Here is a 20743-nt window from a genome sequence, read left to right as displayed (position 1 = left end):
TGAAGCAGAAACAATGGACTGAAGGACTTTCCAGCCAAAGCATGCACATCTACACGATAGTACTTTATAAATGTGTCAATAGATGTCCAAACTGCTACCATGCATAACTCTGCAGGAGAAGCTTCTCATTTGCCGCCTAAGATGCGCCCATTGCCCTTGTAGAATGTGCCTTGACCAGTTTTGGTGCCGGTTTCTTCTGGATGTTGTATGCTTTTTATGATAGCCTTTACGATCCAATGGCTTATCGTCACCTTTGAGGCTGCTTGCACCTTTCTTCTTCCCATTGGGAGCACGAATAATCCATCCAATTTTCTGAAATTAGTTGTCAAGATATTGTTTAGGACACCCGACTACACCCAGGGTATACAAAACCCGTTCCTTATCGTTCGTAGATTTCAGACAAAATTAAGGTAAAATCAATTCTTGATTAAGAAGGAAGGTTGATAGCAACTTTGGCAAGAACTGCTGGACTGGTCTTAGGACGACCTTGTCCATGTGAAATATCAGGAATGGCTCTTATGGACAGTGCTTGCAACTCGCTAATGCTGCATGCTGGTGTAACCGCTATTAAAAGTACCATCTTAAGTGTCAAATCCATTTCCAAACGCTTTTGAAGTGGTTCAAAAAGGAGCTCCTGTCAATGATTGCAGGACCAATGGTAAATCCCAGGCAGGATTTGGATCCTTAATTTGTGGTTTCATTTTCTTTAAGGCGTGTGATCCATCGTGGCCAATTGTTTTCCCAGTAGTGTCGACAATGCTGAAGTTGGTACCTTCAGGGACCCAACACCGAGCCCTGCCGCCAAGCCCTTCTGCAGAAATTCTTGGCTTACTGGAACAGGTGGATCCAAAATTTTTTTTACATTCTGGTGTTCATACCAGTGAAAACAGTGTAGTTGTTGGGATCTTCCTTGCTGCCATCAAGGTCTATATAAAACTGACACCTGTGGTCTTGAGCAAGCTCTGCTCAACCTCCAAGGTGTCAAATTCCAGGATTCCAGATTGGGATGTTGAACTGGGCCCTAGGAACACTGGTGATTGCCATAGTTTGTCATCATGTTGATTAATTGTGGAAACCAGGCTCTGCATAGCCAGTTTGGAACTGTTGCCACCACCTTTGCCCCTTCCAGTCTTATATCAAAAGGTACTTGGCGAAGATAAGAGGAATTGGAGGAAATATGTACACCAGTTGAAAGTTCCATTAGAAGGACAGGGCCTCCACACAGGCGGCTTGAAGGTGAAACTAAAACAGAATTTGTTTAACCTTCCGTTTGATGCTACCGCCATCGGGTCTATTTCGGGAAGTCCCCATCTTTCTACAAACTGTCGGAAGATTGGTCTCTGACCAAGACTATTCTCCTGACTGAAGACCGCCAACTGTGAAATGAGTCTTGCAGATTTTTTTCTCTCCTGCGACCTGGATTGTGGTAAGGTCGGTTAGACATTACCCATTATTGCCTGGGCAGAGCAATGTCAAGGGAAATCAGGACTCATGGAATCAAGCAGCAGATAGGACACAGATCAAATAAACGGGTATTTATTTCGGTCGAAGCCAATAGACACAGCACAAAGTCAATTAACAGAGCTATACGCTCAGCAATACAGAGGGACTCCTAGTCGCCCGGCACCACCGCCATGACTTCCCCGGAGCAGCTACCACTTCTGTAGGAGGTCCAGAGAGTCCAGGCAGCGCTGGATGCAAGTTGCAGTAGAGCAACTTTGAATTTCCCACTCGGCGTAGAAGGCAGCCTCGACTTTGGGTGTGTCTGGCACGTCCTCAGAGCCCACCACTTTGTCCACCTGCGCGCCAACCCTCTATGTTAAAGCTGCACTATTTCAAATCTGAAACTCACAAGCCCTTTATTCCCTGTACCCAATTTCCAACTGTCCATGAAATGCCTGTGAATTGACAATATAACTGTTTTTAATGTAACCATGTATTTTTTATAACTCTGTGCCCAGGACATACTTGAAAACGAGAGGTAACTCTCAATGTATTACTTCCTGGTAAAACATTTTTATAAATAAATGTAAAAAACTAGGTAAAATCTGTGGAACTCGGATCAGCCGCTGCATTTCTAGAGTTCTCCCCTCAATGGAGAAACATGAAAATGGAACATCAACCAATTACGGCATGGATGTTGCGTGTTGGGCCGATCACAGCACAAGGGCTCACCTGTGTTGACTAATCCAAGCTGGGGGTGTGACAGGGAGGCTGGAGCAAGGGCAGGAATTACGAACCGACCAATGGGAACAGCATCTACCTCCCCTTGTTCTCGGTGCCGGCTCACAATCTCTATGAGATGGCCGCCTCTATGTCTGGGCAGACAATGGCTCCGCTCGGCAGACCAACACCTTCCAGATAAGAACTGCCAATCCCCACTTTGTCCTCAACCTCCTCATGGAACCAGCTGAACCAGGATTCCTGGGTGTACAGGCTGGGTAAGTATTACCAGCCAAGCATGCCCAGGGAACAAAAGGAATACATTTTACAGTGTACAACCAGCACAGTATACACACAATAAAGGCTTCCCTATACATTGCTAGGGTTAACATATAATATTCTGGCCACGAGCCACAGGCAGATGGGTGTACAGGGTGATCCTGTACATCCAGAAGGGTAGGAACAATGGCTGGGTTTAACCTCTTTTAAATATATGAGCCGCAGTGCCACTTCCATTACAGGTAATACTTCTTGTCTTCTTATATACGTTACTGCTGTTCGGTTGTTTGACCAAAATTTGAGGCTGCTTCTCTCTATTTGTAATGCAACATGATTTATTGCCAGTATTATCGCTCTCAATTCCAGAATATTTGTTGGTACATTATACCTGGGTGGTCACTTTCCTTGGGCCACGTGCATTGGTAGTGTGCATAAGCCAGAATTGTTCTTGGAGGGAACAACTTTTTTTCTAGGTTTATATTCTGTTTCTACCACACTAGGTATTGCTTCAACCGTTGGGGGAGCGAGATTGGCTAGAGTGGGCCGTTTGTCTGACCGCCCCACTGTTTTAGAAAAGTTTTCTGGAAAATCTTAATTTGCCATCTTGCCATGTGAATGGTTGCCGAAGTCTGTGCCGATGATACTCATGCATTGCCTGGCTGACAGCTGGACCTGATCATGTTTTTTTGGGTTCTCTTTTCTTGGGGAAGAAAACCCATGCCTGTTCGAGTATCTAATTGTACTCACAAATATGTTAAGTTTAGCTTTGGGATTAGGTGATTTTTTTCTAAATTCACATTAACCATTCATGCATGGTCAAGAAATCCAGCACTCGTCATATGTTGTAATCAGGACTTGTTCTGTGTCTTTATTAAAGTGTCAAACAGATTATATATTTGGATACCTCCTTTCGGCCACGAGAGCTACAAGCAACTTTGTGAAAATTCTTGAGAAGTGGAAAGGCCTGTGAACTGATAATGTGCCTGTTCTATGGCGAAACTCAGAAATCTTCTGGGACGGTCACATATTGATATGTGGAGTTATGCGTCCTTCAAAATCTACCGAAACTCATCAATCCCCTTGTTCCACTGCTGCGATGATAGTTTTCAGTAACTCCATCCTGAATTTCATTATATTGAGTGGTGTTGATTCTTAAATCCAAAATGATTCTGATTAAATTTTTTTTTTAAACAGGAACATCAGAGTATTCTTTTTCTTGGTAATGGCCAAATTGCCTTGGTGTCCACTAGTTATTTTATTTGACACTCTTTCAATTCATGAGCTTTCTGAATTCGATACAATAACCTTTGAGAACTATCATTTATACCGAGGCATTTGCATTGGTTCGGGCCCAGACCTCCGGATTGAGCCTTGCTCCGACATGTGTGGCCTGAGCTGATCTCATTTAATGCAAACGTTTTATATGAGGGGCCACCTCTTCTTGGATCACACTTTTTTTTTTGACCACTCAGCCAGGTGGGTGTCCTTGAATACCCTCTTCCAGGTCTACATGACCTCATGTTCCAGGTGTTGGCACTCGTCATAGCTGAATTTCCAAACCTGTGTCTTTCTTGTGGTAGTAAATACTCTTCTCTGCTGAAGTTCTCTATAACCGGTAACACCCTTTCCTGAACCGGCATCCATTTTAAGGAAGTTTGTTACATTTAGCCGGTCTATTTGGCAGACTTTCCAACATCTGCAAGCTTTAAAGCTTCTGAGCAGTCGCTCCTATGCCTGGGCAGTTCTGTCTCGCTTGTGCAGGTTCCTTTGTGTGTCTGCCAGCGCTTATTGCAGCAGAGAAGAAGTGTTCACCGGCCAAGCATGTCTTTAAAAGGACTGCATGTCTTCCGCGTGACACGTTCCATAACTCCGTCCATCCCGTGCGGTGGCGCCCACCCAAGCCGACGGGAGAGCCATGTGTGCAGTTTCTGCAGCGCGTCTCAGACTCGCTGTAGCTGCTTAGCTCTGCGGCTCCATGGACAGGCAACTCCTTGGAGTGCGGGACGTCTGGGCTTCAGAGGCAGCGAGGCAAGGACTCCCCTGGATCAACTACCTAAGACAGTCAGGTAAGCTCAATTTTAAACTTGCAAAAACACCAACAACTATATCAGCTAACATAGAACAGAAAAAGACTACCTGGGGAGGGAAGGTATGGCTATTTATAGGGCCTCCGACAGGTGAAACTGTTTCTGTCCTATCTCAGCAGTAGGGTACAACCAGGAACGCTCACTTCAATTCTCTAAAGATCAGTTGCTGAAAATGTGCCTTCCTGGGATGTTAAAATGGCCACTACCATTCGCACTCAAGATACATTGCCATGGTAACAGGTGTCAGTGAAATAATAAACAATTGAAAACCAAGCAATAAATGGAGATTATATAGGATATAAAAAACAGGAAATGTGGCACTCAAATGGTTAAGTTGTGTAAAAGTACCAAACCAAAAAAAAATAAAAAAAAAATCTCTATTGCTGTGTGAACTACCTAAAATATGTGTTGCCAATGAACCAAACCAGTGAGTAAATCAACTATTGCTGTAGGTAAGTGAACCAAATATACAAGTGAAACAAATGAACATAAAATTGTGAAACATCACTATGGGTGCACATATGTGTGCAGGTAAAGCGAAGTTCACTTTTTGTGTGCTGCTCTTCAACAGCGTGGGCTCCACATCGCTAATCTATAAAGGAGGGGAAAAAAAGCACACACCCACTCAGTGTAGTAGAACAGCAGTGTGCAAACTCCCTGCGCCCCCCTACCTGCTGCCTCCTCGGTCACGTCCCCCCCTCGCCTCTAATGATGCGTCAAATGACGCTGCGGGGTCATGTGACGTCAAGTGACACGCGGCGTCATTTGACGTCACATCACCATGGTAACCGGCATCATTTGACGCTGCGTTGCCATGAAGACGCGTGGACAAGATGCCGGTAAGTAAATTTTAGAGGCCTCGAGCTCTTAGCGCAGGGCCTTTGTGCACCTCTGTAGTAGATAATTAAATTCATAGGCAGTAAAAAAAATTTAAAAACGAGTTTTGCATCTACAGAAATAAAGTAAAAAGGCACGAACGAAAATATTACCCCTGCTGCCCGCGACGCTTGAATCCACATATACTTTCCACATCCACTTTATACTTTGTTATTTACGTACGTGTAATACTCACCTTTTTTACAGCCAATATATATTTAATTATCTACTACGAGTGGTTGTGTGCTTCCCCCCCTATTTCTTTTTCTCATTGATATACATTTATACTACATTCGATACCATGTTATCTTTAGTAATTTGAAACATACAATATATCTATATATATATATATATATATATATATATATATATCAAATTACTAAAGATAATAGGGTATCAGATGTAGCGTGAAAAAAAGCGAACCTATGAGGAACAAATCCATGGGGGGTGCAGGGGGGGGGAGAGAAAATCATAACAGGGGTGCGCCCTTGTGAATGCAAGTACAAGTAAACTGGAACAAATCACGCATGTAAACCATAGCACAAATAAAACAGACACAACCCAGACAGGAGTATTGCTAAATATAGTTACACATTTACCGTGGAGTCTAGCGTTTCCATGCTCCACAATAAATATCTAACTATATATTTTTTGCAATACCACTGTCTGACTTGTGCCTTTTATGGTTTTATTTTTGCAGATTAACTTCACAACTGTATATATAAAAAAACACAAAAAATAATTTAACATTTTGTTTTGAGGAGGGAGCTTGTTGTGGCTTTAAGGGGAGATTGGCCTTAAAGTACCAGTAAGCACCATTTTAATGTGTTCTGATGGCAAACTGACATGCGGGAGAAAATTAAAATGTCACTTATTCCTGCGAAAAGGATCAGGGCCATTTTAGGCTCTAGTTTCTTAACTCAAATAAAGTGCTCCTGGCAAAACGTTTTGCCTAAAGTGTGACAAATAATATATAGTAGCAGGATCCAACCTACGAAAGTTGTAAACTAAAGGTTTCTGCACTGTATATTGTACAGCTTGCATAGGCTTATAGCAGGGTCTCCTCTTTCTGCTGCATATGCCATCTAAACTGGGGAGGGAGTGTAGAGGGAGAAATAACTTCATTTTAGTTTTGAAGTAAAGCTACAACAAAACCAACATAATAATATTCTTCACATTTCTGTTCTGTATGCCATATTTTTATGGGAGGGAAAGTCAAAATGTTTAATGCACATTGCCCATGCATAGCTGTTGCATTAAGTCACAAATCTCTACGCTCCCCTCAAAAGAATCTTACCAGAGTCATAAATAACTCTCTTTTTCTTGTTTCCTTGCCTCCCTTTCAAATCACCACCACTAACTGGACTCTTTATCTGAAGAAAAAAAAACAAAAAAAAAACACATCTTTGTTAAAAATGATAAGTTTTAGACAGATGCGTCTCCTCTGTAGTGAGGACAGTGATTCGTTTTTAACATGCGCACATTGGAGAGAGGTGGACTGGAGGTGACACTTCCAGATCAATAACTAACAGGAGTTTCTGTGCAATAGTTCTCCCATTGGCATGATCACAGTTTAATGAGCAAACCTCCAGATTATGCAGCTCTGCTGTGGCGAGATACCTTTGCTGAAGCACCTCCATGTGTTTTACATCTTGTTGTATTACTTTGCGTGTGCAATGGGACAGCTTTTTTTGTACCCTATGTTTCTAAAACAGAACATAACAGTACATTTAAACATAATCTCCGTTTAACATAAGGTAGTGTAGTCATATCCAATTAATACGTCTCCCCAAACCAACTGGCATGGAAATACAGTATATCTAGGGAATGTACGATTATTCCTTTTAACATGAAAACGGACACGACGAAAGATTACTTTGACTGATAAAATTGACTAACCAATAGCTAAACCTTGCCTTTTTAAACATTTGCATAATCATAAGTTTTTATTTGAACACACCTTTATTGCAAAAAGGGGTCTGTTTAGCAGAGCTTCCAATGTATTGGTGGCATAACTGGTTGTAAACTAGCCGGTCAGTTTTATTTTTAAATAAATGAGTCCACTAGAAATGACAATAATATGAAGGGTTTGTAAGGATATTATTAGATGAGTGAATGAAACTTGAAAACGTCAGCTTTCAACAGGCATTAAGACACAAGATCAGCAGAAAGATCTGGCAGCTCTCTGATGGGAAGTCTAATATTGGGATAATAATTTAGCACTATATTAAGTCATAATGCCAGTCCTCCCATGTATCATACCCTAAAAATACACAACAAAATAGTTTAAAAAAAAAAAAAAAAAAAAAAAAGAGAAAAGCACTTGGAAAATATGCTACGAAAAGTTTGTAGTCTCAAAATCATCAATGCTCCATTTTGTTCTGTTATGAACAGTTCATCACATATCAACCCAATCTGCAATAATCAACAGAATAGATGCCTCCTAATCAAGGCACAGCCCTAACGTTCAACCTCAGAGTACCAAAGTCAGATCCATAAGTATTTAGGAGACCAGGTCCGCCAAGTTTTTTTTCCAAACTTAGACTAAAAAGAAAGTTTAAACATAGAATTGGACAATAGCACCCAGTCTAATAGCTCAGACAACCAAAAGGTAATAGAGAAAGACGAGCAATATTCTGCACAGATGGTAGGAGGGAGACTCACTTTGTCCTTTGATTTCTTCCGTCCTGAGATCTCGTCAGGTTTCTTTGTTTTCGCTTTATCAACTTTTTCACTTCCAGGTTTCTTTCCAACTGAGGTAACCCCGAAAAATTTTCGGATATCCTAGAAAATAAACAAAACAAAAAAAATCCACAATATAATGAAGCTGCTAGTCCAACATTAAATATAGAATAAAGGAGTGTTGTTCGTTAGTGTGAACAATTCATTTGAGTATCAGTCAATTATTGTTTCATCGGAGTACCAGGACTAACAAGACAGAGTTCGTGCCATTACCCAGTCATTACTAAAACGGAAGCATAAAAATAAATAAATAAATACATAAATAAATAAACTTCTATTGGACCATCATGGAAATGAGAATTGTGTGGCCTCAACATTTCTTGTACAGAGAACGTAACTTGCCTGTAGCTCCAATAAGAAGTATTTATACTTTTGAGGAGGGTGAAATATATCCCCCCTAGAATGTGGGACCAAAGAAATATGAATGCCCACATCATGGCAGCTTGTTTTGTGTTGGTTATTAAAACAAAAGCTGCAGTGTAAGTGTGTCTGTAGTGTACCTTAAGTTCACTGGAAACAGGGTCTAAAAATGCACGGTTCTCAAAAGTGCCCCAGGTAACTCTTCAAGCAAAGACATTAATAGCTCATTTCTGCGTACGAGAACAATTTTTGTAACGTGGGATTTACCGTGTGTGGGGACTACATGGAACCCAAAGCATTGGGCATCTCTTAGACATACACAAAAGAAATTAGCAGTGTTGATGTGGGGACTTGTCCGTATGTAGTACTTTTCCAAATTACATACCACTGGACTTTACACTAATTGTAATTAGTAATACAATTAATGGTAACATTCCGCACAAAATGAACATGTATAATGCTACATTCTGTCAAGTCATTGCTTCATAACAAGTAACAGGTGTAGATGTTCCTTTTTAATCTGTGTGGGGGTGGGAGGAGGAAGAGTGCGTGTGCTCTTTTAAAGATTTCTTCACCATACAAGGTTTAGTTTAAGCGCTCTAGTTCTTTCCACACTGATTTTAGCCTACATTTTATTGATACAATACATTAGCCAAAACTTAAATTAAATGTCCGATAGCCCCTCCTTAGTGAGCGACATCACTGAACATAAAAAGAACCTCATCTAAAAAGCTCAAGATAAAAAAAAAAATTTAAAAAAGAGAAGAATCGATTGAAAAGATGCTTTGAAGTCTGTATAGAGGGAAAAAAAAAAAAAAAAAACACAATATGCTGCCAGGTGGGGTTGAGTAAAACAGAACAAACAGCAGAAATGGCAATGTGAATTTTCATGCAGGCTTTGGGCCCTTCTAAATAGAAAACTCAAGTCTTTCTAAATAGAAATCAAAATAAAATAACTAGCGTGGAAACATTAAATAAAATGGAATCCCTATTTTTAATTTTTGGCAACACATTCTGGAGTATTTGCTTCAGTGGCATTCTTGTGTATTTATCTATTGTTCATCGTGTTGAAAATGGAGATTTTAATTTGCTAGTAGACCTAATAAGCACATTGATATTTTCGATAAGATGTTTGTGTGTATGTGTCACGGTAGACCAGAACTTTTAAACACCAAAATACCCGGATCCTTTGATTCAGCAAAACAAGAGATAAAATAAATTGTGATTTATTTACAGAATGAACATACACAGCTTGGTTTACAATTACAACGACAATACACTTACTGGAATGGGGTAAAACTAAATATCTTGTTCCCAAAACGAAAGGTTGCAAAACAAAGTCTCAAGGAGCAATTTCCCAGGAGCGGGAGTTGCTCGCGAAAAGAGCCCAAAACAGTCCTTGGTCAGCAGCCCAACTTGCCACTGCCGTTTACTCCGCCAGAGTTGCTTCTTTCGTTCTGTTCCTGTAGTACTGGATCTTGGAACCTTAGTTCTTACAAACTCTTGAAGCTTAGCTGAATCTTTGTTACGATGTTACAAATCTCTTACAGCATGATGAATCTTGGTTGAATCTGTTACAGCATGAAGACTCTCTTCCTGATGGGCTGCACAGGTTCTTATAGGGTTAACATTCCTATAGATAACTAGTGCAGCCTCTCTCTCTCCCTGGGAATATTTCCGTCCCCAGTAGTTGCCAATACTTTGCAAACCTGGCAGAGGGGGCTTCTTATTCTGCTCTGGGCACGTGCAAACTTTGCCCCCTTAGCATAAGACCCTGTCCCTCTTAGCTGGTGCTGCTCAGTCTGGGCAGGGTGACATCTTGCCAGAATGGCTTATTGAAGTTCTCTTCCCCTACCAAGCAAGCTAACAAATTGTCAACACCTCCATATCCTGGATTGCCTTTGAAGCTTAGAGAGCGGAGTAGCCACTCTGTCTCCCATGCAAATGGATTTTTACCCCTAATGAACATTACTGTAACTTAAAAAATATATAACTCTTGCCAACTTATACCTGGTGAGATATACACTGACCCCCAACCTGGGTCCTGCGGTTTGTGGGCATATACCGGTGTACCGTGAATGTGATTCATTCCCCTGCCCGGTCTTACTATTCTGGTCTGTGCTGAAGCAGGGAGATTTGATGATGAGCTGCAAACTGCATTCTAGGAAGGATTTCATCCGCTGGTGTGTGTTCCTCATGTCCTCAGGAATCTGGGGAATATTCCCGAGTACATGTTTTGGGGTAACCTGCAACACTGGCCCCCTTCTACCCAAACACACCCTGACAAAATGTTACCGTAAAATCACCCCTGAAACTCACGCCCTGCACATCTCCATTGGTTCCTAAGTGCGACAAAGACCTCAGTGTAATCCGCTACACAGTAGTAGTACTGTGAGCAGTGGGGTTTAATCACAGCAACTTCAGCCAGCACCGGATCAATGACGCTATTTAATGTGAGTAACTCTATCCCTCCAGTGTTTGTTATTTCCAAATCAAAATAAACAACCCGCTAGGAAATATTAAATAGAATAGTAGAAAAGAATGGTGGAGCACTGCTTGAAAAAAATAAAGGGCTGGAGGCTAATAGCAAAATTAAAAATGCTTTACTCTAATGCATAAGTAGACAGAGCTACAGAAAAAAACAGGTTCTCTAACGCGTTTCGCGCTGTCATAGCGCTTTATCAAAGAGTAACCAGTGTGCAAAGAAATCATCTATTTATGGATGCCCGAATGAGGAAGTGAATTCCCGCCAAAAAACACTCCCCGATCACGTGGTCAGGTGAAAAACTACGGGTGCCTCATGGCTGGACACACCACCCCAATCGCGCATGCAAAAAAAGGTAAACAACATTATTAAAACCAAAATAACAACCCACTTGCTGAGTCTCTGACCTGTCAGCAGCTTCCCTGTCACCGAGAGCCTCCTCCAAAAAACCAAGATGGCGATCGGAGCAACCAGCTACGGAAGCCCAAGGACAAAAGTGCTCACTGTACAAAGCAGAAACTTCAAAGCAAGATAAACTTTTATCAATTTAAAAAAAAACGACAAAACACAATCGTAAAAAATAAAGAAACATAAAGAAACATAAAGCTATATTAAGGGATATACTACAACATGAAAATTGAACACTAAATCATATAAATATTTAAAAAAGAAGAAAAAGCTATATACAGGCATACCCCGCTTTAAGGACACTCGCGAGTAAGGACATAGCGCCCAATAGGCAAACGGCAGCTCGCGCATGCGCCTGTCAGCACATCCTGAACAGCAATACCGGCTCCCTACCTGTACCGAAGCTGTGCGCAAGCGGGGAGACTATAGAGACTGTTACACATGCGTTATTTACATCAGTTATCCACGTATATGACGATTGCAGTACAGTACATGCATTGATAAGTGGGAAAAATGGAGTGCTTCACTTTAAGTACATTTTCGCTTTACATACATGCTCCGGTCCCATTGCGTACGTTAATGCGGGGTATGCCTGTATATATAAAAAGACAAAAAAATATATATTGCCTATGAATAGACACACTTAACCCTTTTAAAAGTGAAGATACATAAAATATGTGATATAAATGTGATAGTCAAATTTTATAGTAATCGTGATATATAAATCAATACATATACTTATCTAATTTTGTGAACCACATCTCATAAATTATTAAAAATGATGAAATGGTTGATAATATAATAGAAATAATATATATAACATAAAATAATGAAATGTATAATACTATAATGAAAAATAATTTATATAACACATATTTAATAGAACCAAAAATCTATGTAGTATAAACACCACTAATGAATGAACTAAATAAATAGATCTGAAATAACCAATTTATCATAGAATAAAAAATAATAATTATACAGTTTATATTATTCATTGTGGTTGCGGCAAACATTACATCGGCCGTACCATCAGATCTTTAAAACGTAGAATAATGGAACATGTAAGGGCCATCAAGAAAAGCAATATCATTCATCCTATTGCGAGACATTTTGTTGGTTGTCCACAGGGAGGTATCCAGGGCTTCTCCTTTTCGGCTGTTGAGCATGTTCATATGCCACCACGAGGTGGGGATAGTTTGAACATGCTCAACAGACGTGAGATGTTCTGGATATTCAGTATGGACACACTTTACACATCTGGAATCAATCAAGATTGGGAATTGATTAATTTTCTTTAAAATAATTAATGATTTCGATATTTACATAATTTTTTCAATATTTATTATTATTTTTTATTCTATGATAATTTGGTTATTTCAGATCTATTTATTTAGTTCATTCATTAGTGGTGTATATACTACATAGATTTTTGGTTCTATTAAATATATGTTATATAAATTATTTTTCATTATATTATTATACATTTCATTATTTTTATTAATTTATGGGATGTGGTTCACAAAATTAGATAAGTATATGTATATGTATTGATTTATATATCACGATTACTATAAAATTTGACTATATTTATCACATTTATATCATCACATATTTTATGTATCTTCACTTTTAAAAGGGTGTGTCTATTCATAGGCAATATATATTTTTTGTCTTTTTATATATATAGCTTTTTCTTTTTTTAAATATTTATATGATTTAGTGTTCAATTTTCATGTTGTAGTATATCCCTTAATATAGCTTTATGTTTTTCTTTATTTCTTTTTTACGATTGTGTTTTGTCGTTTTTTTTAAATTGATAAAGTTTATCTTGCTTTGAAGTTTCTGTTTTGTACAGTGAGCCCTTTTGTCCTCCTTGGGCTTCCGTAGCTGATTGCTCCGATCGCCATCTTGGTTTTTGGGAGGAGGCTCTCGGTGACAGGGAAGCTGCTGACAGGTCAGAGACTCAGCAAGTGGGTTGTTATTTTGGTTTTAATAATGTTGTTTACCTTTTTTTGCATGCGCGATTGGGGTGGTGTGTCCAGCCATGAGGCATCCGTAGTTTTTCAGGGAAAAGGGAGACCAAAAAGCGCACCAGCACAGACGGAGCAGGAAGAAACCAGGACAAAAAAATGATTAAAAGGGCACTTTAATGTGGCAAAAGACCCATCCAATGCATTTCGAACGTCGCAGCGTTCTTTTTCAAGGATAAAACACAATGTGATAACATCCATTATATACCCTCTTACCTGTGGGCCATTTCGCGCCAAAAATCAGACCCTGATGACGTCATAACAGAGCGACTCAGTGCCGATCTAAGGGCAAAAGGAAGTACCAAAGGCAGTGTGGCCATTTTGGATGTGGCCAAACATAGGAACACAATAACAAAGCTTTATTGACCATTCCAGCAGAACAAAATACATTGCTGCTAACTGGACAAGCATAATTAAACGAAATAAAGCTATATTAAACTAAACTAATGCTTAATAAAGGGTACTATTATATCAAGGAAAAACATGAACAAGGTGGATTAAAAAACTAGCTGTGTTGCAACTAAGTTATATACAAAAAAAGTTGAAAATAAAAACCTCTAGACATGATTAAAAAAATGTGCAAGAAAAGTAAATTTAAAGACATATTACACATACATACTGCATAACACAGATTGTGTACCTAAATCATAGGAACCAGGGAAATACAACCATTATAAAATATGAAGTATTATTCACAAGATACATCAAAGAACAATTTAAGCTTGCATATTAGCATAATATTTGCATGATAAGGCATAGGTTCAAAGGTTATAATGATAAGAATATAATGTCCAATATAATGACAATTGTCTTATTTAATCTGTATTACCAACTAATTACACCATAATACGTCTATCACAAAAATGTTTACAAAAAATGTGTTAGTTGCCAGTCAATGTTCAAGCCCATAGGGAAGCGCGTTTGGAGAGTGAAGATCCAATACGCCTCCCTACGGTCCAGAAGGTTGATATGATCACCTCCTCTAGATTTAGAAATAACTGATTCAATCCCCAAAAAGGAAAAATGATTAATTCCTCCCTGACCACATTCAGTGAAATGTTTTGAGACTGGATGATTAGTGTCTCTCAATTTTATGAGCCTTAAATGCTCTAACATCCTGACCTTAAGGGCTCTAGTCGTCCTCCCCACATACCTCTTGCCACAACCACATGTTATTAGATAAATCACAAATTGACTTTTACAATTTATAAAACTGTTAATCTTAAATTCCTTATTTGGTAATATATTCACACCATGTGGCGGTGGCGGTGGCAAGGCAAACTGGAAAAAACTTTTGGCAGGCTTCATGTGTTTACATGCACTACAAGAGCCACATTTGAAGGAACCCCTAGTGATAAAAAGGTTTTTTGAGACCAGAAGATTTGAGTTCACTTGGTGAAACATGAGATCCAATTGTTCTCGCTCTACGATATACAAAAGTAGGACCAGAATCCACATATTTTTTAAGGACAGGGTCCATGGATAAGACATTCCAATGTTTTGAAATTATAGAGTTTACTTTTCCACTTTGTTTACTAAATTGTGAAATAAAAAGAGGACATTTGTTTTTTAATTCTGTCAGTCCATGTGAGTCCTGTTTAATACCAATTGTCTTAACATTGTTAGCAAGGCGAGAATCTCCAATTGGATGTGTGGGCAACAATGATGCTCTCTCTGTATGTAATGCATTTTCAAATGCAATTGCTAAATGTGATTTGGGGTATCCCCTTTCCAAAAATCTCCTTGTAAGTTACTCAGACGAGGAGAAAGGGTCGAGCGGAGAAAGAGGGTCGCGCCATTGACTTTAATGGCGGAGCGGAGGCCCCATTGAATCCAATGGCGGCGTGCGCCCATGCATTGTCTATGGCGGCGCCGGCCATTGATTCCAATGGGGAAAAGCCGCGTGGCGTGAAAACGGCCAAGTGCGAAATGGTGAAAAATGTAAGTCCATATCTCCGGTTCTGGAAGGATCAGAGGGCTGGGAGTTGGGTGGCTTGTAGCCAAGGTTCCGGCATTAATGCCTGGCCATTCCCAACCCTCTCCGAACAACCAGACGGAGTATGGGCGAATGTAAAGATTTGTAGTTTTTCCCATAGACTTCAATGGCGGCGGTTCCCCCATTGAAAGTCTATGGCGGGGAACCCCATTGACTGCAACGGCGGAGTTGCGCCATTAAAGCCTATGGCGGCGGAGCCCGTTGTTTTCAATGGGGAACGAGTGAAAAGCAGAGATTCATTTTTAAAGGGACGAATCCTGTATTTTAAAAAGTGTTTTAAAGTGCATTTATGTATCTCCGGTTCTGGAGGTCGCAGAGTTGAAACTTGGCCCCTGTGTGGGGTCACTGTCGGCATAAAAAACTGGCAGGTGTCGACCCACTGGGCCCAACAGAACAGAGCCTATTAATATGTGAAGATATTAAACCATGAATGGTATTTTGGGTCTGATAGGAAAACGCAGAGCCCATCTGCTATGCAAATAGGTCAGGAGGGCAGCCAGATGGTTTAGCATAAGCCCTCTGATCAAAGGTTAACCGCCCTGATTGTTTACACTAGGGCCAAGAACAAAGGGGCTGAGTGGTTTGTAAGTGTCATAGTTCACACTTGCATGGGAAGAAGAATCTACTTCAAACGACTCCACTAGCCAGCTAGGCGCCTTAAGGTTAAGGTATAGGACTGGAAATTGTATTTAAACGGCTCAGTCTAGGCCCCTTGTCTTTGTGATTTCCAAGATTGAGGTATGAACTGCTAGTCAAGATTGCTGACTATTCCATCATTCCAACTTTAAGTAAGTGTCTATATTTTGCCTGTTATTTGTATATCTTGTATGTTCAACTTTTTCAAGGAATAAATTATATTTTATCATATCTAGTCGTGTTCAGTTCAACCCAGGTATTTTGGTGTATATTATATCTTGTCATAAGTTACCGTGACACATACCTCCTGGCTCACAGTAGATCTGAGCTTCCCACGTTGTTGTAGGGGAGAACAGAACAGGCTTCTGGGGTAGTAAATGATTCGTACTCACGGTGACAGCGCCTCCATCTCTTGCAGGCCCCAGTGATGTGGAGACAATTCCTGCAGGAGAACTTCTTTGCCCTTCCCCGATAGATTGCAGTCTCAGGCCGCGCCAATAGGGCCCGCGACGGCAACGTCCCCGTCGCCGTCAGCAAAAAAGTTGTATTTTGCTTTGCAGCGGCGTCGCGGGCATTGATTGGTTCAGGGGCTGTCACATGAGGCGACAGCCCCTGAAAAATCAAATATTCCCGGCTTCCGAAAATCGTGTCGCCACGTCGCTGTCGCGTGGCGGCGACAATGCATTTGTTTGCGGGCGACGTCACATTGCCGTCGCTATAAGCGCGGCCTAAGGCAGGAAGGTATAGATGAACAGGAACACACTGCCGATGTTCAGCATACACAGCTCTCACAGTGGTTACAGTAATTTTTGGGGCTTCACCCCCAAGATGTACCCTGGACCTTCACTGCGGGTACAGGGCCCCCACAGCAGTCCTTGCTCTTCCCTGACTCCCTATTAGATCCAGAGGAATGTTCTCATTCCTTACTCCCCAAGGGGAGAAGGCAGTAAGTGCACAGCCTATCCGCACTTCTGTGTGAGAACCTGTCTCTCTCAAAAGGTAGAGACAACTGAGTAACTTTGGATTGTGCAGCCCCTTAAGTACAGGAAAAACAGGAACCATGTCGGAGTCCCTGATTGGACACATAGGCCTAGTCACACCGCCTCCCCGGTGACTCACTGAAGCTGCAGGGGGTGGAGAAAACCCAGGATTAGGCCTTCTCTTACCAGGGCTTACTGGCAGGAGAAGGGCAGACTGGTAGCTAGAAATCAGTCTTGGGTACATTAGTATAGGTGGCGTTCCTAAAAATATATAAAATCACTCTTAATGTAACAGTTTTATATATTGGTTTCTTGTGAAAACGAAATATATGGGGGGTAGGTGGGAAAAAAGTAAAACCCATTATTTCGCAGAGGGCGCGCAAAACACACATGGGCTAAGCCCGAGTTTACAAGAAAATATGTTTTTATTATTACCCAAATGGGACTGGGGCTTCAGAACAAAATCAACTACGGTGGTTTCGGTAAGGTACACCGTGGAATAGAACCACTTATGGGCCTAGAGATAGAGAGGTAGATAGCCTATAAAAAACACACAACTGTCATTAGTTTGCTAGGAAGGACTGCCCCTTTAACAAAGTCCATCACAGCATGTTTTTCCTCCGGCCTACAAATATTACAGTCTGTGAAAAGTACAAGCCAATAGCAGTTTACACTACTCCCCAAACCTTCCGATTGGTTGGCTCCAGGGTACAGAGCACAGAGAAAAACCCATGTACTTTACATACAGTATGCAGATCAGGATCTACACATGAACGATAACACTTCCTCCACTCACTGAAACACTGGGTCTGCCTTTACAAGTCACTGAGCAAATGTAGTAACTTTCTCATACATCTGCGACACAGGATGAAATATTCATATTTTTTGATTTTTCAGAAACAAATAAATAATCAAAAAAAAACTGTCAAAAACGGTACACAAGCATTAAACTCAACATCTAAATTGGGAGGAATATTGCTGACCAAGAAGAAAATGTGTTGAAGACATACAAAAGAGATTGTACATAAGCATTCAATCTTAAAAGATCGTACAATCTAATGTCTTGGTACACAAGACACAGAGAGATAATAGGATTTGCTCTCGGCCAAAAAAAAAAAAATTTCATTAGATTTACTAGAACAAAGGGCCCTTGATGCACAAACCCTTTCCATGTCTGCACTCACCTTTTCTCACCTACACTACAAACGCTACGTATTCTGGGTCAAATATCCTGCAATGGGGTTACTCCATTCAAATCAATGTAATATACAAAAAAAAAAAAAAACTTGCACTGACCCGGTGTTAAGTGTAACTGGTGCAAAGGTCTAGTACCTTCACCATCACTGTCTCTGTACATTCTTCATACCAACAAATTAGATTGTAAGCTCTTCGGAGCAGGCACTCCTTTTCCTAAATGTTACTTTTATGTCTGAAACACTTCTCCCCTTTATCTATTATTAATTATTTCTGTGATTGTCACATGTATTACTGCTGTGAAGCACTATGTACATTCATGGCGCTGTATAAATAAAGACATGCATACATGTCCATACAGTTGAACCTTTGTTAAAAACCCCATTGAGTGAGACATGTATCCTATGTTTACAGTGATTTAGTGATTCACCTTTCCTCTCTTGCATTCAAATACTGTCTGGGCAAGCTACCCATCTATCTGAACAAGCTCCTCACCCCTACCACATGCAGCACTTATCATCCGAGATCAGACTCCAAAAGACTGTTTGTTCATGGTCCCAAGGCTTAAAAAAGTATCCAGCCTCTGGAACAACCTACCGGAGACTCTCACATCCACCACCAATCTAAGTTCTTTCAAAACTAAGGCTGTCTCACATTTTAATCTGGTCTGTAACTCTTACATAAGCCTATAATATATATATTTTTTAACTGTGCATGCAATGTCTTGTATATAATGTATACCCTGTTCATTTATGTAACTCTATTTGTAACCATGTATTATTTGTTTTACTCTGTGCCCAGGACATACTTGAAAACTAGGTAACTCTCAATGTATTACTTCCTGGTAAAACATTTTATAAATAAATAAATTAGGTCCAGAGTAATGCAAACAAAACTATGGGGTCAATCAGTTCAACACCCTTAAAATGTGATTTATTAGGCATATCCCTGTACACCCACACTATAGCGCTGTGCATTACACTTTCTTTTTAAGTTTGATGACCAGCTTTCTGAAATTGCCCATCATATTGACTTATTGTGATTTGTTCGTCTAATAAAGCTGTTAAAAAAAAATCGCAGACACGAATCATTGTTTACATCCAGCACTCCGCTTGGTAACGTCACATAACAGACTCCCCAGCGACCAATCAGAGCAGAGCTTGTCCACTACTCCCGCCAGCGCCGACACAAAGTCAGCAGGGCAGTTATTACGTCACAGGAGCGCGAGTGATGGACACGTGACAGAACGTTAATACCGGTCACACTCAGTTTACTGCCAAGTGAGACCGCCCCGAGGAGCTCACCGGCCATCTAACTGTGGAGTGCCTGCCTCCTGCCATATCATTGCAATGTAAAAGGCAACGGTGACGGGAGATCACTCTGCGGCGCTCACTGCTCAATGACAAGTGCATGGGATGTGAAAGGCAGAGGGACTGAAGTCCAGGATACCATAGCTGTGCGGAAATAAGCGAGGCGCAGAACCAGGCCTTATCGCAATCTCATAGCTGGCCGGAGAGAGGGGTCCAATAAGAGCTCGCTCCGGGTGTACTCACAAATAACACCGACAGGGCTCCGTGACCGCGCGGGTGGAAGCCTCTCGCGCTTTGTGTCGCATTAATCGTTGCAATGAGTGAGACTAGTCATCCTCGCGCCCCTCACACAGATCTGCACCATCCTCTAAACCAAAACTACAGCGTGCGTAGGAGCTAAATCATCCTGCTCAAAGCCAGTAACCCTGACCGGCACGCTCCTGTCGCAAACCGAGCCCCTCGTCGGATTGCTGCAACCTCTGCTACTTACCATGGCTGGGGGGTTAGTCCTCGCTCCCGCCACTGGACCCCAGCGCTTAACGTTTCGCGCCAAGTCCTCTATAGCGGCGGGGCTACGTCACAGGCGGGCTGACATGGGCGCCTGCACGAGGCGGGCGCGTTTACTCCTCCCCCTGCAGCGCGCGCTCACTCCTCCCCCTGCAGCGCTCGCGGGTCATTTGAGAACCGGGTGAGCATGGCGAGTGCAATCAGCATGATGCTAATAACATGACCATGCACATCATGTGTTAATATGTCAACGCACAGTCCGGAAGCAGTGATCATTAGGAGTCCTGAGAGAGAGACACACACACACACACACACACACACACACACACACACACACACACACACACACACACACACACACACACACACACACACACACACACACACACACACACACACACACACACACACACACACACACACACACACACACACACACACACACACACACACACACACACACACACACACACACACACACACACACACACACACACACACACACACACACACACGTTAACCTCTTGGCTTTCAGTGGTGCCAGCATTGTGTTGCAAAGCAGGGCTGCTGACAGATTTCCCGGTGCCCAGGACTACAGTAATAAGGCAGCGGCCATGCAGGGAACAGGTGTGCTGGCGCTGTCACAGAACTAGTTCGCCCTCATTGGGCGAATTGTGAACTGCTCAC

At 41.3% G+C, this 20743-nt stretch overlaps 1 protein-coding gene across 2 annotated transcripts in view; it reads right to left on the bottom strand.

The window, feature by feature from the left end:
- RFC1 (replication factor C subunit 1) overlaps window positions 1–20192 on the bottom strand; it is a 93916-nt gene extending 73724 nt beyond the window's left edge. For both annotated transcript variants that reach the window (XM_075567863.1, XM_075567864.1), the window contains exons 1-3: window positions 20040–20192; window positions 8070–8189; window positions 6703–6778 (exon numbers count right to left, since the gene is read on the bottom strand). In XM_075567863.1, the coding sequence (XP_075423978.1) occupies window positions 6703–6778; window positions 8070–8189; window positions 20040–20042 (199 nt within the window). In that variant the 5' untranslated portion in view covers window positions 20043–20192. The remainder of the gene's footprint in view (window positions 1–6702; window positions 6779–8069; window positions 8190–20039) is intronic.
- Window positions 20193–20743: the final 551 nt, after the last annotated feature.

The sequence above is a fragment of the Ascaphus truei genome, chromosome 1 (assembly GCF_040206685.1).
Source record: "Ascaphus truei isolate aAscTru1 chromosome 1, aAscTru1.hap1, whole genome shotgun sequence".
In the NCBI taxonomy this organism is placed as follows: Eukaryota; Metazoa; Chordata; class Amphibia; order Anura; family Ascaphidae; genus Ascaphus; species Ascaphus truei.
The sequence above is the reverse complement of the archived record's forward strand: the minus strand, read 5'-3'. Positions and strand labels throughout refer to the sequence as shown.